Here is a 23,510-nt window from a genome sequence, read left to right on the forward strand (position 1 = left end):
TACCCTCATTATTGATTCTAAGGCAGAAAACGAAGGGTTTAAAAAATAACATTTGTAAAGTGCTTCACACAGCCTGGCACACAGTCGGTGCTATATAAATGCTAATTATTATTATTGTCCGAGTTGCCCCCAGAAAGCAATCACAACTCCTACAAAGCCACACGAGTGACCAGTCCATTATTACTGGAGGTGAGCTCTATTTTTCCTCCCCTGATTTTTTTCCCCATTTTTGCTTTTCTAAAAAATAAATATTATTTACTTAAAAACAAAAACACCTTACCTTTTGTCTTAGAATCAATACAAAATATTAGTTCCAAGGCAGCAGAGAGGCAAGGGCTAGGCAACTGGGGTTAAATGACTCGCCTAGGTCACCTAGCTAGGAAGTGTCGGAGGCCAGATTTGAACCCAGAATGTCCCATCTCTAGGCCTTGCTCTCTGTCTTCTGAGACACCGAGTTGCCTTTCTCTTTATTATTTGCTTTTAAACATTCTTTTTATTTTTAAATGAGGACACATACAGACAATTGTGTACATTCAAGATACATCAATAATAGAGACACAAAAAATTATGTCTATTCAAGGCGCAACTCTAATGGGGATGGAGACAAATAATTATGGACCTACAAGGTACATATAGGGCAAACTGGAGGTAATTTCTGAGAAAAAGCGCCAGCCTTGGCAGGGATGGACAAGGAAAGGCATCTTGTAGAAGGTCAGATTTTAGTTGGACCTCGAAGGAAGCCACAAAGAAGAGAGGAGGAGGGAAAGAGCTTCCAGCATGAGGGACAACCAGAGAAAGGTTTAATAAGGAGTCAAGTTTCTGGGTTTTTTTGTTTTTAATAGTCGGGAAATTCAAGTAGGAATCTGGTGGGTCTGCATCAGTTTATGCCAAGAATCTTAGGCAAACAAGCCCAAGAAATGAATAAGCCCTTTTGGAGGCTCAATCAGTGAAATGAAAGGAATGAAGCAAGCACAAATGTCGCAATGTAGTAGCAAGAGAACAAACGTCTTGTCTGAATCTCCATTAATTGGTCAGGGTTTGGGAGGGAGGGGAAGACTATATGAAGACATCAGGGAAGCCAAGAAGCAGAGATGAAGAGGGAGAGTGTTCCAGGCATGGGGGACAGACAGAGAAAATAAATAGCCTAGAGATGTCTTCTTTGTGGTACCAGAATCTTTTATGAACTAGAACACCAACCAGGTCAAATCACAGTTGATTGTACTCTTATATTTTGTTCATGGTTAGCATAATTATTGGAAATATTCTTTTTTTCCCTCTTGATCACAAGGCAGTATAGCAAAGCAAGTAGAGTCCTGGACTTGGAATCAGGAATATTGGGGGTTCAAATCCTGCCTCAAATACTTAATAGCTATGTGGCCCTAAGCATGTTACTTAAACTCTGCCTGCCTCAGTTTCCTCCTTTATAAAATGAGGAAGTTGAACTCAGTGACCCCTGTGGTCCAGCTCTGAATCTTGATGATAATTTGACAATATGACAAGTGAAATCACACTGAATAATTAAAAAAAGATACAAAACAATCGGGGGGGGGGGGAAGCCACATTGCAAATTTTTATCTTTCCTCGTTTACCTGCATGCTTCCTCCTCAGTTAAATGTGCTTTTTTTTTGGGGGGGGGGGGGTGTCCCCAGTGCTTAACATAGTGCCTGGCACATAGTATGTTGTTAATGTTTATTGACTGGCTCAAGAGATAATAAATCACTGATTGTGAAAAATTTGGGGGGTCAGGTACGAAGTTTCTGGCTTTGTGTTCCTGGTGCCAGGCTGATAGCTAATATATGTTTATTAAATGGCATAAATGAGGTGGGAATGCTTTCTTTTTTTTTTCTTTTTCTCCTAGAATGGAATGATTGTCCATATCCTTTCTGGGAAATGCATAGAAGCCATGGAGAGTGACCATAAGAAAAATCTGTCCTTGCAACTGTGTGATGGGAAAGGCAGCCAGGTATGGAGGTTTGACCATATCCATACTGTGGACCAACGGTGAGCATCAAAGACACTGGACAGAAGCTTGGCCTCATTCATGTAAGGCTGGTAGGGTCTCCAAGGGTCCCAAAACAGCCCAGGACTTTAGAGGAAAAGGTGCCTTTATTTGAACTCTTCAGTGGCTTGGACAATACCAGCGAGATGCCATGAAAAGAGCTTGGAGTTCTGAGACCCAGGTTTCCATCTTAGCTCTATCATTTCCTGCTTATGGTACCCTGATCAAGGTACTTCCCTCTTTGGGCCTCGGTCTGCTCATCTGCAAAATGAGAGGGTTGGAGAATACAGCCTCTGAGGGCCCTTCCAGCTCTAAGTTGACAATCCTATAATGGAATGAGATGTCCAGGAAATGTGCCAAATCTTCGGTTGTTAACGTGACATCAGTTCTACCTGCAAAAAAGGATCAATATTCTTCACCGCTGTGAGAAAATGAATGTATGGGTAGGTACTGAGCTCTTCCTTCAGCTGTGTCAGGAAGAAAAGACTGTCCTGGCATAAAACCACATTCTTCACCTGTGACATGAGAAAGGAATTTGAATATCTTTGGTCATGTCTTTGTAGGGTGCAGGCATCAAATGTACCCACTTATCTCATCTTGGTTGTCTCTGTGCCTTGGCATGGCATGAAGTGAAAGAGAAAACATTATGTAGGGGGATTCCCCATGCTGGCCAAATATGGCCACCACTATGGCCTTGAGTAACATTTTCCCTGTTGGCCTCAGTTACCACAAAATGAGGGGGCTGGATTTAAAGACCTGTGAGGTCCTCTCTAGCCCAACCAAAGTCTGTGAACCGATGGTACTCTAAGTCCACTGGGGAGAAACAATTAAAGATTCTTGCTCAAATAGAGAGAAGAGCTGTGGAGTGGACGTGAGAGGAATTAGGTGAGAGTCAGCAAGACTTCAAAGCAGATATCAGGCTTAGTCGAGTAATCAAATCTCAAGGGAATCATGAGATCCAACTAGGTCGACATGGATCCAAATCACTGAAACCCCTTTTGTAAAAACGAGGACAGCCTGTCTATTTCTAGTGCTTCCACATTCACTATCTCATAGAATGCTCACTACCACCATGGGAAGTTGGCAGGAAACAGTTCCCTCTCCTGTAGAGAAGGGGCCAGAGGGACTCATCAAGGTCCCAGTGATTTGGGAGCAGAAAACGGAGATCAGTCCAATATCATCTCTACCAAACTCTGCAGCCTCTTCAGACCATCTCTATCTTTTATATCTCCATGCCTAGGTCCCCACGTCTCTGCCTTGCCCTGGCCCCTATGTAAATGAACGAGACGTTACTTGTTACTCCACACAACTGAAATGAGAAAGCAGAGCTGGGGATGAATGTCCAGCAGCCAAGGCAAACCTTGAATCCATGCTGTTCCTGATACTGTTATACATATGGCTCTCTATATTATCAAGGTTGGCTTCTGACACATGCACACATCACTTAACCCCTCTGGGTCCCCCACAACTATCTCTCCAAGACTAGTACACATACACATATAGAATGGCATGTATGAGTGTATGGATGGATGGATGGATGGATGCAATCCGACATAGTGGATAAAACGCTGGCCTCAAAGACAAGAAGTTCCAAGCTAAAGCTGGTACATATTAGCCACCTGGGCACTTCTTTAACCTATCAGTACCTCCATGAGATATTTTTGTGCCCACGTTTTTGAGTGGTGGCTGATGTGGATTCAAAGAGAATTTTCTCACCTGTATCAATGAAATCATGTCTGAATCACCACCAAAAACAAGGCTAGAGGGCTACAAAGTTCTAATCCTTACTCTTTTAGGCACAATGAATACATACATAGAGGATTGCTGCTGATGGCCAATTCTCCTTAACAAGACTGGAATGGGACTCTTGTAGGAGAGGGGGTGGAGAGAAGTGGGAGTGAAGTTATTTGATCAAGGGGAAGCAGACTTGCAAAAGCTCTCAAAAGAAGGAACAGATAGATACCCCACTAGTAAGCCTGGGGTCTTGGGAACCACTGGAGTAGAACAGTGGCTGATATACAGTAGGCACCTAACAAATGTATGTTGATTTCCTTGGGAAATGACAAAGTACAAGTTTTGCTTAAGTATATCGTTAGAGTATCCTGCTTCTTTAAAAGCTTTATGCTTGCTTGGATGAACTGATCCATTTCTCCCTAAATGAAGCACCACCCCCATTCTCTGAGCATGAATGCCCGAGTTTGGAAACTTTCCTCCAAAGATGTCGATATTCTGCAAGAAATGAATGGATTCAATGCATTTCAAATGAGTAAAACCAAATAGATTTTATGGACAAAAAAGGACGCAGTACAGTCAACTTCTGTTACATAGGCACATTACTTTTCTAGTACATGGTAAGTATTTGATCCAGTTCTTCCTTCCTTCCAGATGGCCTTACTTTATCTTCAAAGGAAAAATCACTGTGCAACAAATGTCTTTTCCTTGTGATTTGTCTTGGTTTAAAAGAAATCCAGAAATTCTCAGCAACATTTCCAACACTTGAGTGTTGAAATTTGGCACCAAAAATTCTGCCATAAGTACTATGTAGAGGATATTAAAAGTAAAAAGTAAAAAACAAAACAGGTTTTTAATTTTTACATCAATTTTATTGTTGATCTTTTGTGTTTGAACCACAAATTACTGGGTTAAATTAATATAATGAAATAAAAAGTTTATTTCCATTGTATCTGTGGTGGTTAACAGTAAGAAGAGGATACCAGTGGTTTACTTGGCAGAAGAGACTGGAGTGTTTTTTGGTTTACTCTACTTAACTAACTCCTTCCCATTATTTCTTTAACCAGAAATGGTCTTCAGTTCAGAATATAATAGGTACTCATAGCACCTTTAAAAAACCAAACCTTTGTTCTCTTTATTCTAGAGGATCTTTCAGTTTTCTGGCTCATCATATCAGTCTGTCACTAAGTCGATCTTTTATTTGCTGAGCTCCCTCTTTCACTTAGAAGACCTCAGAAGAGTCCAGAAACCAGTCTCCACAGTTGGAAAAGGGAGTCAGACAAATTTCATATCAATCACAATCTCAGTTACATATTTAAGAGGTCCTTTAAGTCTATGATTTATTTAGACCTGCTTTGGATTTTATATAAGCTCATTTTATGCAAAGTTTAGTATTAAGATGGAGAACAAGCATTGAGGATATAGGACAGAAAGATGATGCTGACAGTGGAGGAGAGAAGGGGAGAGACCCAGTGACCATAAGCTAGTGACACAATCACAACGAATCCATGGGCCAACCCTTAGGATTGTTCTGACTTCACAGCCATGAATTAATTCATCAAACCTAGACGTTCTTGGAAAATTTCAGTATCTTCTCATTCCTCTTCCAATCCTGAACTTCCATTCTGATTGATTCTTTGGTCTTTATCCAGTAACAGTCCCCTCCTCTGACCATCATAAACCTTGGTCCTCCCTGTTCTTGTCCCATGATGGCTCCATTTTTTGAGGTACCATTGAAAAAGTCATCTGGTATCTAACTTCAACTGGGCCCCATGGAGAAATTCTTTTATTCACTCCTCTCTACTTCCATCTATCAGACCTTCCAACAGAAATTATTATAAACCTCTTTCCTCAAATGCCCAGCTTGTACCCATGTCTCTTCTCTCTGAGCAGATGGCCTTACAACCTACTTCACTAAGATTTTAATTTCTCAAACCATTTTCTTTTTTCTAGCTTTTACAGTGGTTTCTTTAATTCAAAGACATATCAAGACGCAGCTGGGTAGCTCAGTGGAGACAAAGTCAGGTCTAGTGAAAGGAGGTCCTGGGTTCAAATTTGATCTCAGATACTTCCTAGTTGTAGGACCCTAGGCCAATCACAACCCCAATTACCTAGATCTCACCATTCTTCTGTGGTAGTATCAGTTCTAAGACAGGGAAGAGAGAGGCCTGTTACTCTGAGCCATGTGACATCAGAGGACAGAAGGCCCTTATATCTCTCCCCTTAGAGCATAGTCTCTCACCAGTTACAGCAGTAAACTGAGACAAGAAAGATGCTCTCCCTCTCAAACACCTACGTCTATCTAATAAAATGTGTTCCTGCCCCCTCAAATGTACTCAAGCCAAGAACAGCCAAACTTCATCCCTTCCAGAAGAATGTAAGCTCCCTAAGGGAAGGGCTTCTTGAGTAGCACCAAAGTGAAAGACAAGCACTCTAGTTTGTCTGGAATATAAGTGCAAGACAGCTTACACAACACTGGCTAACTCAATAGGCCCCTTTCATTCCAACTGCAAAATTCAAACTTCTCATAAGGTATAAGACTACTCAGTACTATGGAGAGCTCTCGTATTATGGATCTTTTGGCAATGCCCAATGACAACTTGAAAGACACCCCAGTGTCTGTTCCAGGACGGATGTGCTTCAGCACCAACAAGGCAGAAGAGGCAAAGGGCATGGGTGGGGGGGCGTTCAGAAGGTTCTAGATAGAGAACATCTATGTTAGGTGAGACAAAGACCTCCTAATTGCAGTCCTTGTCTTTAGAGAACTTGATTTTGTTGGCAGGGAGATGACGATGGTGAAGAAGGGAGTTGTGGTCCAACTATGGGTATTATGAGGATGTAGAAAGCCTAGTGCTTTTGGCCTGAACACTTTGAGCACGAATGGTAGTTTTCCTGCATGGTGTGTGACTTCTTTGTGGTAGATATTTGCCTACATAAGCATGAATCTGATTTGTTTTCTATAAAGAAGGCTTGACAATCTAATTTTGGTAATTGTTAACACTCCAAACTAGTCATTAACCATCTGTCCACCCCCCTTGGTAATTCCCCTGCAGTTGTTACTAGATTCAGTATTGTTTCTATTCCTAAATTTGTGGGAGTGACGCTATGGGGTTCTCGGCAGCCTGTCAACATTTACGGAGGGTTTGTTGTGTGAAGGGCGCCTACCCAGTCTTGTTTTGACAAAGTGGAATGTCATAAAGGAATAAAATCCATTGCCCAGCCCCAGAAAAGATTTTACATAAGTCTACCTAGGGAATAAACACATACATTTCAATGGAAGATGCTTACAAAGTTGGTCTGATAGGTTTTTCTCCTCAAAGTAAGGGATGTGGGGGAAACACCTTAAGTGAAATAGTTACTGGTAAATAAATCCACACACCATAACTCTTAAGGTGCCAAAGAAATTTCAGCAACCCAGGTGTACATTCTTATCTGATTTACTTAGGACTGGTATCTTCCTTATTTTATGGTATTTTCTTACTACCCTAGATTGGTACATTTGTGGAATGTCCTTCCAGTTCGAGCAGGCCCTCTGCAAAGTACCAAATGTTGGTCTTCCCTGCGCTGCATATTATTTTCCATTTTTATACTCGTTTACCCTATATCCTGAGCATCATATTAAGGCAGGGAAGAAGGGGGCATATGTTCATCACCAAGGGTGTTCACAGCAGATATCCAGCATCCAGTCCAAATTAAAAGGGGGATTTCCTACAGAGGAAATCTTAAAAAGCTTCTGTTTTCAGATGACAACATACCATCAAATCAAGCCCCAAATTTTGCAGGCCTCCTAAGTTAGATTCATAAAAATTCAAGAAGTTTAGCTTGATTTTCAACATAGGACAAAGCAAGTGGGTAAGACAAATGCTTACTGCCTTGATCAGCAGTTCCTGAACTCTGTGGTCTCAGGACAAAATTGATTTGCTTTCTTAGAATTTACTTTTGTGCTGGTATCCTGCCTTAGTAAGAATGATTTCTCTGGTGACAATAACAACTGTGCCATGCTGAGGTGCAACAAATATTGATTTAAATTTTGCAAGCAAAATGGAAATTGAAAAGATTTTGCATAGACTGAGGGCATTTTAAACTGATTTTCTTTTATAAGTCCCTTTTTTATACTTTTACCAAGAAATAATTTTCAAAATTATTTCCTAGTCAAATATGTAATTATGAGCAATTTACTTTGTGGGAAATAGTGAGGAATTTTCAGTTACAAAAAAATATTTTAAACTCTAATTACTCACACCTGCAGAATCTTTCAGTTAGTGTGAGCTATGAATCTGGCAGTCCAGAGAAGCTGGAAAATTCAACTGCATGCTAAAAATCAGGAGCCACACCCCATGAGGCCAAGTTGGAGCTTCTCTTCCCTGTTCAATTACTGTCCATCCATGGTCTTTAATGGTACTTCTTAGGTGAATCTCCACAGGTGGGAGAGAACATGCACATCAAGCAAGTGGTTCTATTAAAAACACAGGGCTCAATTTTTTCTTTAGTTTGGGACCAGGCAACAATAATTGTAAATTCTTGTCTAACATCATCTTAGATGGTTTTTTTTTTTTGGGGGGGGGGGGGGGGTGAAAGAGGACAATGGAATATATAACCAAAGAAAAATCATTATAGATGATTACCATACATACATACCATTACAAGAACAACTTGTTTGATGAAACACTCATGGATTCAAAGCCTGAAGGGATCTGAGAGACCAATTAGCTCCATCTCCTCATTTTATGGATGAGGAAATTTAAGCTCAGAGAGGTTTAAGAGACAAAGATCCATGCCACATGGCAGTGCTGGGAGAGAAATCCAAGTCTTTTCATCTGATTTAAAGCTCTCCTGAAAAACCAGTAAAATGAGTGCCTATTCATTGAAAAATGGTTATGCTAAAATACAAAGAAATATCATATAGTAAGAAATGAGGAATTCAGAGAAACACTGGAAAATGGCAAATTGATGTAGTGAAATAAGTAGGACTAAAATAATAATATATATGTTTAAAGCAACACAAGTGAAAAGATTCCTAAGTAACTGCAGCGATCCTTGAAAACACTGTTTTCTGGACTCTTCTCAGCAGAGAGGTGGAAGTCTTTTCCAATTAAACACTGTTTGCTTTATCAGCCAAGGTCTCCATGGCGATTATTTTAGCTTCATTCTTTTTCCTTGTTATAAGAGATCACTCCCTATAGGGGTAGGAAAAGGCATATTCTAAAAGTCATCAACAAAGTTTGTTTTTGAAGTCAATGAAAACAACCAAGCTGTTTTGCATTTAGACACACATTTTTATTGCACAGTATGGACTTGGTACAATATTGGAGTTGAGACAATGATAACAGCTTTACAGATTAAGTCATAGTGAAAAAAGCACTGTCACTGTGTAACCAACCATATATACTGGAGACCTGACAGATCAAAGGCCTAACAGAGTCTATACATAATTTGTTGATATCTTGAGTGTTGATGAAAAAGTTCAACTCTAAAAGAAAAACAACACATAAGACACATTAAGAACTTTCATTCCATTCCAAAAACTTTTTGACACTCAAGTAGATTCCATTTGAAGGGTCATGATTCAAATTCAAGAAGCACAAGCAGAACTCAAGTCCAAAATCCCTTTTCTAATGAAGATTTGCCATAATCACACATCCAGTGTCATGGGGGGTGGGGGGGTGGGGGGGGGGGGTTTGGAGAGAGGGAGAAGGGACTAGAACCTGGGTCTCCCCATCTCTGAGGTCACTTCTGGGTACATTATGCCACACTTCCTATCAAAAACTTTAAAGTGCTACATAAATGTCAGTTATTATTATTAACAAGACTACCAATATAATCTACTTTTAAAAACACATAGAACACCAAGCTCAGTTGCAATTCAGGAAATACAGTAAACACTTCTCTTCTGGGTAGGGGCATGGAAGATGGGAGGATAACAAAACCCCAATCAATAAGGTGGTCAAAAAAATCGTACAGAATATACTTCTCAGTCTCACACTGATGCTGTGTCTAGGGATACTTCTGTAGGCAATGGGATTCATATCCTCAGATTCATCTAGCCCTTTTCAATTAAACATAATTGCTACATGAAATTTAAGGAATTTTTAAAAATTTAATTTCTCAAACCAAACCACTTTCAAAAAATAAGTTTAATTTACCATGAAAGAGAACCTGAATATTTGAGTTGAATTTGGTTCAGTTCAGCAATTTAATGTCATTCATTCTAAGCCTGCAGTCACAGAATCCTGGTCTATTACAACAAGCCAAGCAGAAATTTTAAAACCATACAAACTAATCCACTCATTTGAGAGACGAGGAATCTGAAGCTTAGATGGTTGGAAGACTTGCTTAAATGTCACACAGCTGATCAGTAAAGTTGGAACCAATATCCAAGACTTTAAATTGGATGGTGTACATACTACACTGCTTCCCCAAATATCAATCCTAAGACCTTAAGTTCCCCACTCATTAGGATACTGGATGTAAATATGTAGAAAGGGCAGAGTATTTGGAACTTGTTTTGGAGATTTAAAATGTCATCTTTACAAAGATGCTCAGATTGACACACGTACAAGAGAATAAAACATATTAGTGAATAAAATGTGAGGCAAGTCCTTTGCAAACTACAAGTGTTACCCAAATGTGAGTTATTATTGTTATTAGTACCTGTGAAATAAATTCCAAAGCTCCCATCACTGATCTTTCTGGCTTAGCCTTCAGACTAGGCTGAACCCCCACAGCCACTCTGCAATGACAACAATGAGTTTCTCCATAATTCAGCTGCTAGATGCTGTTTCCCACTCTGCAGCCTCCATTCTACACCCCCCCCCCCCCGGACCTATGTTGTAGGGACCATCATACTGTATATAACTGCTGGGATTCACTTCACAGTATTTACTCTGTGGTTTCTTTGACCTCTCATGATGTCGATAAGGATGTTTAAGAATTTTATAACTGCCAAGTACCATCCTTCCTCCGGGGAATGCAAATGAATATTGCCTGCTAGAGAATATATACATGCATACAAACTTTTTATACACAACTGTATTCAGAATTAAGGCCTTCCTTCCCACCCTACCTGTTAGGGTCTTTATGTATTAGGAACTGATTTTCCCTTCCCCTATAGAATATATGGCAGCATAGATTTCCTTGGTGTAATTCCAAAGGGAAAAGCTATATGTACATTCCTCAGAGGGCCCTTGATCCTCACTGTCCAAAGTTGTCCTTCTAGTAAATGTCAGGCAAGTTAGGGGCAGGTCTCCCAGGGAAAGACAAGTCTGTATTGTTTACCATTCTGGATTCTCAATTTATTTTCATTTAATCTCTAAACCCAATAAGGTCTCTCCAATTATAACTTTGCAGGTAAGTATCCACCTCAGTTCAAATGGCCACATACTATCTAGGATCATAGGTAAAATCCACCCTACCCTCTTTTTTAGGAAATTTTGAATTAAGAGGGAGGACATTCCAATTCAATGTTCTTCATCCCTTTTGCCCAATTATACTATTCAAAGACCCCAAAGGGAAGAATAAGGGGTAATGGATGATGCATCCTTAACTGTTCAAAAAAAAAAGTGAAAGCTGGAAAGTCATCTTTGAGCTCCTATACTATCACACCAATCTGGACACAAAACTCCCTCACTGTAGCATACTCAGTCTGTCCCTCATCCTACTCGGGCTCCAGCCAGCTTTTATACATCTCATTTGGACACTTCACATTTTATAATTTCTCCAGGTCATACACAGAGCCCTCATCCCACCTGCTGCAGGGGAGGGCCCTGGCAGGTCAGCACTAGGGAGCATAGTGAAGTCTATAAACAATGATACTGCTTGGGCTATCGGCAGCTTGGCTTCTACTGTCCCAGGGCTGGAAAAGCAATAAACAAAAAGCCTATGAGAAGGGAGTCAAAAGAAGAAACAAATGGCAAGAACTTCTCACTATTAAATTGGAAACTGGTTATATTAGAAATACAGCATTGAACTTGGACTTTTTCCTATAGTTCAGACCCTACTCAGTAATTCTGCCCAATGCTGCAGATAGACTTTCTTGTAGCACTATAATTTATCATAAATTCAATAACTGTTCATATTGCCCAAGCTTCTCTTCTTGCAGGATGCATGGGCTCAAGCAGCTTCTTTCTCTTCTTCCTTTATACTACAACAAATTTCACATTAAAGATGTCCCTTGTTGATAGAATATCAGCAGAGGTAGCCCATATTTATAAAACCATCAATACTGATTGAACAATCCATTTTTCTTTGTAGCTCATTCTAGTCTGAACACTCCTTTTGTCCAAACCATCACTGGTGTTAAACAAGCCAGCTTTGCTTTCAGTATGAGACTGGGTCTCAGGCAGCCAGGAGCTTCCTCATTGCACCAAGAATATTCCATTTCCATATTTCTAGAACAGCTACTTTCCTTGGCACTCCAGGTAACCAAGTGCTGCAGGGACTCAACTTTTAGTCCATCTCTCCTTGGTCTATTAACCTCATGTAACTTGAAGGACTGGCAAGCAGAAAAGGAATGTGCACATGTTTTAATTTAAATGTAGGTACGCATAGCACTTTTAAGAGCAACAAAATAGCTACTCTGGCAAGCCATTTTTCTAATTGCAGAAGTCAATACCAAAATAACTTTTTAGTCATCAATGCATGTTTGCTAACTTAGTATTCACAGGGAAGATGATTCATGCCTTTCAGGAGCCACTGTGGATTTTCCAATTTCTCCACAAATGGCTCCATTTCTCACTACTATCATCACTGCAGCAAAGACTGTCCACATGCCTTTTTTCCTCCCTTCACAGCAAGTTTCCTCTTTTAGGGCTACTAGGATCTGACTCGGTGGCACATAAATGGCATCTGCCCTTAATGTGTCCTTACTAGTGCTGGCATCCAGAATGGACCTCTCTCACATTTAAAGATGATCTTCAGCAATGGGTATGGTTAATGGAGATGCTTCACCTTTTCACATGCAGTGGACACAATATTGTAATGGTACCAAAAAATACAAAGTCACCTTCCTTGGGGTAATTTCATTGGCTTTTTACTTTTAGAAAATGATCAGACAGAGGGACACCATTGGCTCTGGTTTGGAACAATCAATTGGTTCACTTCCTGACTCAACAGGATTTGCACCTTTCATTTTTTTCCCTTTGGTCACCACGTTATTCTTATCATCAAGCCCTAATGCTTGCCTTTTTATGCTCCTCTTAGTTTTGATAAAACATGACATGAGAACTCCAAGGTCTCTTGCAATTTCACACTGAGTCTTGTTTCTAGTATCCAAGACACAGAAGACTTTTATCCTCTGAGGATAGAGGTCACTGATTTTCCTTTTCATATCCATCCTTTGACTTTATGAAGTTAGGATATGACAGAAAACAAGATAGTGCACACACCTTACACTATTACAATTCAGCCACTGACAAAGTTTTTACTGTTGAAGCCAATTAAATGAGCATCAGTACCTATTGCTGATTACAGAGGTAGATGATACTTGGGAATGACTAAATATCAAAGTTAACAGGTTTTATCAGATAAATGATTAAACTATATGATCATATGCTGATTTGAAATTATTCTTCTTTGGAATTTTGGGAAATGAAAATTTTTGACTGAAATTAAGATTCAAGTTCAATTATAAAAATCTATGTTGGTTCCCCTCTGTCAATTCAGTTCTTAATTTTTAAGATTAACGTGATTATTGATGTAAAGAAGCTATGCTTTGCAATACACTGCAAGCAAGCAAAAAAAAAAAAAACCTCTTGTTATTCAGATGTTCTCAATTTCCTGTTTAATATCCACCTGGGCACATCCTTTGGTTATTTGGTATAAATTGAGTTTTCAAAGCTTTCTTCAGCACTTAACTAACTCTTTGCTGGTCGGAGGTACAGAGACTGTTTCTCCACACATAAATTGATCCTAAGAAAAAGAGACAATAGCATTAACTAGTAAGTATTTAAACCACTTCTTATACATAATATTAAATGTAAATTTTTTAATACTATCAAACTTGGGCTTTTAAAAATGCTTCCAATTCATTAAAAACTTTGTAACACCCACTAAAATTCAAACCCATTTCAAGAAGCCTCCAGTTCAATGCATATTTAATTTTTAAAAGTCCCTCCTTTATTAAAAACAACAATGAAAAACTATACACCTGCATCTTTATTTCCAAACCACTACTCCTTAGATATATATACACCTCATGCAATAGAATGTAAGCTCCCTGAGCACAGAGACTTGGGTTTTTGTCTTTTTATCATCAATGTCTAGCTTGGCAATAATGGACACTTATGTTTGTTGAAATGAATTTAATAGGGTCTCTTAATTACTTATCTTTTTACAATGAGAGCTGTAAATTGTGGATAACCATTTAAATTACCTACAGAATTGAAACATGTATTCAACTACCTCCCCCCAATTTCTTCCATTTTAGTTTAAAATAGATTAAATGTAATTTTAGTTATAGTGAAGCCTCATTAGTTCAATATTCCAGTACATCAATCTAGCCTATGTTGTTGGGCTAGTTATGGCAGAATCTCAACATAACATTCTGCAATTTGTAGTTATCCATTTTCCTTCCAACCCTAGCCCCCAGGCTTTTCCCCTCTCCTTCTTTCCTAATAATATTTAAATAATAAGCATTAATTTACACACGAAAAATATTTTTTTTCTGCCAACAACTAGCAAGTTTTAAAAGGCAGGAAAAGAAAATGAAAATAATTAATTTTTGCTAACTGTTGCCAACAGCCCCAGCTGCTTAGTATTTTATGCTGACAGCTAAATAAATTATCTTTACCACCTATGCAGTTTCCCAATCCTGAGTGTGTAACCATTACTAATTAAAAAGTGGTTCATCTAGGACTCAGGTAGCAAACTGGTCAGGAAACGCCCCTGAATTCTGTTTTCTCCTGAAAGGATGGATTGTGGACAGTCCTGATCACAGGCTAAGAGAGTTGCCCTGTCACTGGGCTCTTCCCATCTGAGGACTGACCAGGATGGAGATCAGGCTCTCTCCTCTTCTCCCTCCACCTCCTACCCCAGCCAATTGTGCCCACCTTTGGAGCGCCCCAGCTTTTACTACGAACACCAGGATAGAGCCCAAGTTGGCAGAACAGGGAGGGAGCTTACAGCGAGTGCAAAAAAAAGGGGCTTTTTCCTTCCTCCCAGCCCTCCACCTCCCCAGGGAGAAACACTTACTCGGTCATAGATCACCTTGATTACTAGCGAGCAGCTGGGACAGGTGGCCACCTCTTCCCCGTTCTCCAAATCTTCCTATGACAAAACCAAATAATAGTAACTTCCCTACTCCCGCTTAGAGTAGAGCTCAGTACGGCAGAGCAGCAGCCCAGCAGCCTGGCGCCAAACCGCCCACCTCCGCACTGCGTCAAAGCTTCCCCGGCCTGCCGGAGCCACCCCGGAGAGTACTTCTGCGCATGCTTCTCGGCCGCCGCGCCGCCGCCGCCAGGGCGGTTGCCATGGCAGCCGCCGGGCGGGAGAAGGCTGTGAGTGCCTCAGTACCACTCCGGCTCAGGTATCAGCATCAGCACCTTTCAAGCCCAGGTAGCCCCGGCCTTTCCTCCAGCCTTTATCTCAGTCACCCCCTCTATCTCTGTCCACACCCACTCTGGGCCTGGGCAGATCCTTTAACCCTTCTGTTTCCACTTAAGACTCCCTAGTCCTGGGATCCAAGAACTTTTTTCTTAAATTGAACTTCATTATAATTGACTTCCTTTGAAATTCTATGTATTTTACTTTATACATTAAAGTTATTCTGAGAAAGGATCCATCGGCTTTACCAGACACTGCCACAGGGGACTAAGATACAAAAAAGCTGAAGAACTCTGCCTAGCCTTTCTGCACTGATAGGCAATCAGTCAATAACTATTTTAAGCACCAAATGTATGCCAGAATGCTTTTCTGATCAAATTGGGGGTGAGGGGTTGTCATATTCTTATTCATATTGAGCTAGCAATCCTCTGAAACCCTCAAAATCTTTTTTAAAACTGCTATCTAATCATGTCTTCTCATTGGTGTAAGACATCCCATACTATATTTTACTGAACTGGGGAACATCTTTTTATAGGGGAAGGTTTTATTCCTTTTTAGGATTCTATAGCTTCAAGTGTCCTCACTTGGAGGTATACAAATGAATGAACAGTTTGTTATTACACACACACACACACACACACACACACACACACACACACACACGGCTTGTTTGGTTCTTTGTGTATTAGAAATTTATTCTCCCTGCCATAAATTGGGATAAACACCTCTAGGAGGCTTCTACTTCCTTAGATGAGAGAATACTCAAAGCTGTTCTTCTGATACTTTTTAGATAACTAGCACATATCCTCTAAGTGTTAAATCTTCCTTGCTTTTTGCTTTCACCCCAAATCCAGCTTGAGTGTTCTCCCCTTTTATCCCAATAACTTCACAGATAAGTGGCCATCAATCAGGGCCCAAATATTTCATATCTTCTTGAGTATATCAGAAAACATTGTACTGCCATACTCTTTGAGAGGATTTATATATTTCTTTTCATTAAAACCCTCAATTTCTGTTTGGGGATTATTACTATGTATTGGTTCCAAGGCAGAAGAGTGATAAGGGCTAGGCAATGGTGCTCAAATGACTTGACCCAGGGTCACATACCTAGAAAGTGTCTGAAGCCATATTTGGGTTGCTTTTTAAGTATTTTTCCATAGTTACAGGATTCATTTTCTCTCCCTCCCCCAAGTAACAATCAATTCCACTAGATTATAAATGTGGTATCACTCAAAACCTATTTCTATATTATTCATTTTTGTAATAATCTTTTAAAATCAAAACCCCAAATCACATATCCAAATAAAGAAGTGATAAATCTCTGCATTTCTACTCTCACAGTTCTTACTCTTGATATGGATAGCATTCTTCTTCATAAATCTCTCAGGGTTATCCTGGATTGTTGCATTGCTTTTAGTTGCAAAGTCTACTACATTTGATCATTACACAATGTTTCAGTTTCTGTGTACAATATTCTCCTGGTTCTGCTTATTTCACTCTGTTTCAGTTCATGGTGGTCTTTCCAATTCATATAGAAATCAAGCAGTTCCTTATAGCACAATAGTATTCCATCACCATCATATACCATAATTTGTTCAGTCATTCCTCAATAGAGGGATACTCCCTCATTTTCAATTTTTTTGCCACCACAGAAAGCATGGCTATGAATAGTTTTTGTACAATCCTTTTTTAATTATCTCTTTGGGATACAAACCTACTAGCGGTGTTGCTGGATCAAAGGGCTTACATTCTTTTAAAGCCTTTTGGGCACAATTCCAAATTGCCTTCCAGAATGGTTGGATCGATTCACAACTCCACTAGCAATGCTATCTCAATTTTGCCATATCCCCTCCAACATTTATTATTTTCCTTTAATGTCATATTTACCAGTCTTCTGAAGCTATATTTGAACCTAGGACTTCCCATCTCTAGACCTAGCTCTCAATCTACTGAGCCATCTAGCTGCCCTCCATTTATTTTTACTTTAATTATTTCTAAATTAAAAGCTCAAATCATTTCCTTGACCTTTGTGTTCATTCCTTCCTTCCTAAGAACTTCAAGGAATGCCCCACCCTGGAAAATCTTCCACAGATGGAAGAGCTTGAAGACTAGGTTTTACCTATTTCAGTAAACAGAACCCACTCATGCTACATGCACCTGCCTGTGGCACAATCAAGTCCTTCAGTTTCTCATTATGAACCACTACAGAAGTCAATCTTGACCAGGAAGGACTCAATCCCCCCCCCCCACCCCAAGTTGAGAAACAGGATATCAATCTGTGACTAACAACTATCCCCCAGGGATTGGGGAGGGGCCAAAGAGTTTTGATGGACCACCTTCTCACTGGTTATTCACCAATTAGAGATGTCATAGGATGTCTAAGGGAGAAGTTGAAAAACAAGTTCCCAAAATTGTCTATTTATGGATCTGTACCAGGGGACTTCCTTATCTTTAGTCATTGAGAGAGGTCACTGGCCAATTGATTTATTGGTTATTACTAGCCTAATAAACTGATTTTTTTTTAAAACCCTTACCTTCCATCTTGGAATCCATACTTTGTACTGGTGCAGAGGCAGAAGAGTGGTAAGGGCTAGGCAATGGGGGGTTAAGTGACTTGCCCAGGGTCACATAGCTGAGAAGTATCTGAGGTCAGATTTGATCCTAGGACCTCCTGTCTCTAGGCCTAGGTCTCTAGGATTCTCAATCCACTGGGCTACCCAGCTGCCCCCACAAACTGATTTTTTTTTTTAACCTAAAAGCCAGCCTCTCATATCCTCAATAATACTATCCCAGAGTATAGAACTAGAAGCAGGTGCTCCCCACTAATCACTATTCTAAAACTCCCCCCAAAAGGAGAATCCATGCCAAAGACAGAATGTTTCCTATCTGCACAAAAATGAAAAGCTGCCACCCCCGTCTGTGTACATCATTTCATCATTTCACTCATTCTAGATCCATATTTGGAGATCTGGAGTTATACAGCACCGTACAACCTATAACCAGTTGTAAAGGGTTCCCTTTGACCAGGATACACTGGCTTGATGTCTAAGTCTTAGGAGGGCATTCTCTTTTTCATTCTGAGAACAGACAAAAGGTTACTACATACTAATTCAGAGAGCTATGTGACAGCAAATCTAAATGGGTTGTATGGAATCCAGTCTTTTCTTTCTTTCTCCTGCTCTGGCTCTAGGAGACCTTGTTCCAATATCTGCAGTAAGAGGTAAAATCTAACTGGTACCAGTGAGAGAAGAGTCAGCAAAAGAGCAAGTCCTAGGCTGGCATCAGGAATTATTTTTGTTTAATTTTATAGTTTTGTCTTTAATTCATCCTTGGTTTTAAATGTCTTTAAAGGTGGAGATCAGTAGAGGTCTCTGGGGAATATAACATTTAATACAAGTAGATTCGCTCAGTGGTTCTTTTGAAACACTAATAAAAATGCTATTAGCTAAACAGTTCCCAAAAAAAGAGAGGAAAACCAAACTGACAATATAGCAAATGAAAGAGTTCACAACAAAAAAGAAAACTGGAAACTATTTTGCTCAATTATGTGCCAATAATAGCTAGCATTTATATAGTACTTTTAAGGTTTTCAAAGCACTTTACAAATATTTTTTCACTTGATCTTCACAACAATCCTGGGCGATCGGTGCTATCTATATCCATTTTACAGAAGAGGAAACTGGGACAAAATGAGGTCTATAAATGCCAATGGTAGAATTTGATCTTGGGTCTTCCTGATACCAGCTTTATCTATGACACTTCTTAGCCACACAATAAATGAAATGAAAATACCCATACTCACAGAACAAATAGAAATTAAAAATGAAAACGCCATTCTATTCTTCTGGGTCTCTATCTTCCCTCCCCCCACAGAGGTTTAACTAAATGCCTATTTACAACTCATAATTAATATTCGGGTAAGCTGTTGTCTATAGCTCTCCAGGACACCCTCCAGTTTTTCTCAATGAGTTCAGTGGCTGGCTCCCAGTCTTTCTCTCCTACTCACCTCCTGTCTTCCTACTAGAGCATTTCAACACACACACACACACACACACACACACGTTCCTTGACTCCTTTATTTCCCATGGCCTCCTCCTCCTCCACTTCACCACAGCCACCAAAATGCACTACAACTTCATATGAAATTCCCTCTTGCCAAGATCATAATCCACCTCTCCCTTTCAACCCCAGAACTGTTCTTCATCAGCATCACCATAACCTCCAATCTCTGTGTAACATGCCGGGCACATTATATTAGCATTTGGGAAGTATGATTGATGTACTGGTATCGTACTACCAGACACACGGTCAGAACTCGCAAAGGCCGGGCAAATTCTTGGGCTGGGCGTGGACACACCACGCTGCCGCGGCCGCTGCTCGGAGTAAGGCATTAACATAGCGCGGTTTGAATCAGGGCGTTGCCGGCTCGGACTTCATTTACAAAAGCGCGGCATGGATTAAACTCCACCTCTTTGATCTTGTCATTGTCAATTGGACCAATGTAAAAACCCACGTCACGATCCGTAGACGTTCCTAAGACCCGGGGACGAGCGCGGACTCCTTCCTTCGGCCTTCGCTGCCTCTCTCCTCTCTCCCTTACCGCTCTGACTTCTCGGTATCTGTTTCCTTGCGACCCCAGTGATAGGAAGCACCAAGGAGTTGACTCCCACCTTTTCTAGCACCGCAGTCGCCCCGAAGCTTCCCATTGTCCAGACTCGACTGTCTATAGGAGTATGGAGGGTTGATGCTCCCCACCTGTCCTCTTGTTCCTCTTACTCCCCATGTGTTTCTACTTCTGCCTTTGAGTCATTATTATTCTCCCATTTCCTTGGCCCCCTTTTCCCACAGATAGATGTTCTAGGACCCACGTGGGGGGTCGCTATCCTCTGGATACCTTAGTTCTCTCTCTAACACTTAACTATACTCAGTATTCCTTCCCCACATGACCCCTTGCTGAACTAGTTTCCCTCCTCATCTTCCTCTTTACTAGAAGCCCTTGGGCCCTGGCTTCATTGCTGATCTTGCCCTGCCAAACCTGGTCCTTGGATCACTTCCACCAAACCCTGCCTCTGTTCCCTTTCTCAGGGTGCTAAAGGAAGTCGAAAAAGATCATCAAACCATGCTAAGGGGCCCACAGCATATCTATCTTCCCTTAGCCAGGAATCCTTTTATAACTTTCCTATACACACTCTATAGCACTTTTCCCAAACCTCTTCCAACCAACCTCCTCAAACCTCCCATGACACCTAATGCTCCCACCCTGGCGTTGAGTCCCATTCCTCGGATTTTAGGGAAAAAACAGAGGCCACTGGATGAGAGCTCTCTCTTCTCTCCTCATTTCTCATCACCCAGATGCCTTTTGCTACAATCTCCTCCTTTGCCAGTCTTACATGATTTAGTGGCCCCTTTCCCTGCCAAGGCCAATGGTCCCACTGTCCTCTCCATCAGATTGCCCCTTCCTCTATCATTCCATCTTTCTCATTTCTTTTCTTTCTTTTTAAATCCTTATCTTCTGCCTTAGTAACTATTCTAAGACAGAAGAGCAGCTAGGCAATTGGGGTTAAGTGACTTACCCAGGGTAACTTACATGGCTAGGTAGTGTCTGAAGCCACAATTGGACCCAGATCCTTCCCAACTATAAGTCTGGTGCTCCATCCACTGTGCTACCTAGCTGCTCATTCTCATTTATTTTTAATCTTTCCCTGTCCACTGACTTTCCTCAACTGCCTACAAACACACCTATGTCTCCTCTCATTCTCAAAAAAAAAAAGCATCCCTTGATCCAGCCATCTACACTAGCTATTGTCCCTTTTATGGTTAAAAACCTTGAGAAGTCCAACTAGAAAGGTTTCATTTATCAATCAACTTCCTTTCTTTATCCACAGGACCTCTTAGTCACCGCTTAAAAAAAGTTAACATCTTTTCTTTTTACATTTTCATAGTTTTCCTTGGTATCTCTCCTCTCCTACCCCTTGAAAGCAGTCTCAGATGACAAAGATTTTTTTTTAAAGATGTAGTTCAATATTACAAAAGTATAAATGTAACAGATGGTGTCAATAATAAAAACCACAACATAACATCAAATGAATCAGAAAAAAACTCATGTCAAAACACATCACCTATTTCTGTTAACAAAATTAATATAAGATAATAAAAGGACCTTTCCTCAACATAGTCAATAGTATTTCTCTAAAACCAAGAGTCACCTATATATATAAAATGAAGACATGTCAGAGGTTATTTCCAGGAACATCAGAGCTAAAGTAAGGCAGGACAACCTATCCACAATTCTTTGACATCCTTCTTAGAAGTCAAATAACAGTGGCAGTTAGGTGGCTACAAAGGGACCAAAAGACTGAATTGTGGCAGTGATGGCAAACCTATGGCACACAGAGTACTCTCTTTGGGCACTCTGCTGCCCTCTCCCCCAAGAGTTAATTACTAGAAAGGCAGAAGACTGGGGTGGAGCTACTCCCCTTCCTCTCTCCATCATGCCTGATGACATTTTTTTCACATCCCCCACCCCTCTGTCCAGCAGTCAATAGGAGAGCAAAGGGGGCAAGGTAGTAGGGCTCACAGGTGGCAGAGCTGGAGGAGCGAGGTTCTTGGGCCAGTCCTCTCCCCCTCTCTACACTTGCTAAGGACATTCCTCACTTCTCCCATCCCTCCACCCAGGAGCCCAATGTGAGTTCTTTCTCCCTCACCTATTTGGGATAAGGGGGTAGAGGCAGGCATGGCACTTGGTCTGGGGGTTAGGGGCAGGGCTCAGCACTTCAGCCTGTCTCTAAAAGGTTCACCATCACTGGAATATGGTCTTTAGATATTCCACAGCTGTTTTGATCAGGAGCAAGTTACACTGGCCCCAAGGTTCAGTTACCTAATCAGTAACACAGAGGATTTGGAGCAGATGCCCTGGAGGTCCCTTCCAACTCTAGATCTAGGAAGGAATTAGTACTCCTCCCAAAGAAATCAAATGATCTTTTTTGTCTATGATGTGATTGAGACTCAACTAAAAATTGAAAAGATATTCTCAGCAAAGTAGCAGGATATAGAAAAGAAATCTGCACAAATCAGATTTTCTACATATCACTAAAGTACAGAAAGAGGAAAAAGGAATTCCATAAAAAACTTCAAAATGTATAAAATGTTTGTGCATCCAGCAACAAGACACCTAGGAATTAGACCATGAGATCTATCAAACTCTACTTTCTGGAGATGAAGACAGAAATCACAGATGTGGATTCATGGCTGTGTACTGCCACTGTAGTAAAAACAATACTGCTTAAATTAATTTATGCATTTAGCAGTGGGTTACTTTACAGAGCTAGAAAGAAAATTTATCAGGAGCAATCAAGAACCTCAATGTAAAATAGTGGGGCAAATAGGATTGTATCTCAAACCATACAACAAAGCAGAAATTAACAAAACTATTTGGTATTGGCCAGAAAATAGTGTTTAGTGGAACAGGAAGGTCCATAAGATTCAGAAGCAAATGAACATAGTAGCAGAGTATCCAAAAAATCCAAGGCTACCATCTACTTACTGAACTATATATTCCCTGTTAAACTACTGGACTATGGAGTACTCTCTCTTGCACAAATTAGGTTCAGATTATCATCTCATACCAAACATCACAATAAGCCCTAATTGAATAGATATAATCTACACACAAAATGTCGTATTATAAGCAAATTAGGAACAAGGAAGCTGAGAGAGCAGGCATACTAATGAACTGTTGGTAAAACTATAAATTGATTCAAGTATTGTGGAAAATAATTTTGAATAATGCCATAATACTATAAATTACCTTTAGCCCACCATGATCATTGCTACACAGAGGGAAAGAACCCATGTGCTCAAAAATATTTCTACAGACATGTTTTGTTGTAGCAAATAACTAAAATAAAAGTGGGTACTCGTCAATTGGGGAATGGCTTAACAAATCATGGCATATGAGAATAATGGAATATCATTGCCCTAATTTCCTGGTCCCTCAAATCTACTTAATTCCTATGGCCTGTGCTCCTCTCCACCCTAGCTATACCCAGAGATGTCATACCCTTGGTCTAGATGTCACCTAATGTTCCATTTATGTATTCACAAACTGAAAATTCTTTCTGACCATAATCTTTTATTATTTCTTCTTTCCCTATTGCCTTACAAAGTCTAGCCCTTTTTTTGGTCGTCCTTTCCCCATCCTCTGTTCCAGACTACCACCCTCAAACTGGATATCTGCTCTTCT

At 40.3% G+C, this 23,510-nt stretch overlaps 2 protein-coding genes and 1 non-coding gene across 6 annotated transcripts in view; 1 reads left to right on the plus strand and 2 right to left on the minus strand.

Moving 5' to 3' along the window:
* Positions 1 to 4,682, plus strand: part of GALNT15 (polypeptide N-acetylgalactosaminyltransferase 15) — a 42,318-nt gene extending 37,636 nt beyond the window's left edge. Inside the window, exon 10 of the mRNA XM_056800268.1 lies at positions 1,859 to 4,682. Coding sequence (XP_056656246.1) covers positions 1,859 to 2,005 — 147 coding nt within the window. The 3' untranslated portion in view covers positions 2,006 to 4,682. The remainder of the gene's footprint in view (positions 1 to 1,858) is intronic.
* DPH3 (diphthamide biosynthesis 3) overlaps positions 1 to 23,510 on the minus strand; it is a 153,362-nt gene that overhangs the window by 123,327 nt on the left and 6,525 nt on the right. Inside the window, exons 2-4 of one of the 4 annotated variants that reach the window (XR_008912474.1) lie at positions 14,918 to 14,992; positions 13,520 to 13,636; positions 8,986 to 10,460 (exon numbers count right to left, since the gene is read on the minus strand). The exons of 2 other annotated variants lie outside the window; for them this stretch is intronic. Coding sequence is in view for 1 of the 2 variants with exons in the window: in XM_056800271.1 (XP_056656249.1) it covers positions 13,571 to 13,636; positions 14,918 to 14,992 (141 nt within the window). In the remaining variant the exon portion in view is untranslated. Of the gene's footprint in view, positions 1 to 8,985; positions 13,637 to 14,917; positions 14,993 to 23,510 lie in introns of those variants that run through there. One more of the 4 variants, XM_056800271.1, reaches the window with a different exon arrangement.
* On the minus strand, positions 8,986 to 10,510 carry LOC100024181 (uncharacterized). Its single transcript, XR_008912475.1, has 2 exons — positions 10,382 to 10,510; positions 8,986 to 9,200 (listed from the first exon to the last, which is right to left on the minus strand). It is a non-coding gene; the product is annotated as an uncharacterized LOC100024181 (transcript).

The sequence above is a fragment of the Monodelphis domestica genome, chromosome 5 (assembly GCF_027887165.1).
Source record: "Monodelphis domestica isolate mMonDom1 chromosome 5, mMonDom1.pri, whole genome shotgun sequence".
NCBI classification, from domain to species: domain Eukaryota; kingdom Metazoa; phylum Chordata; class Mammalia; order Didelphimorphia; family Didelphidae; genus Monodelphis; species Monodelphis domestica.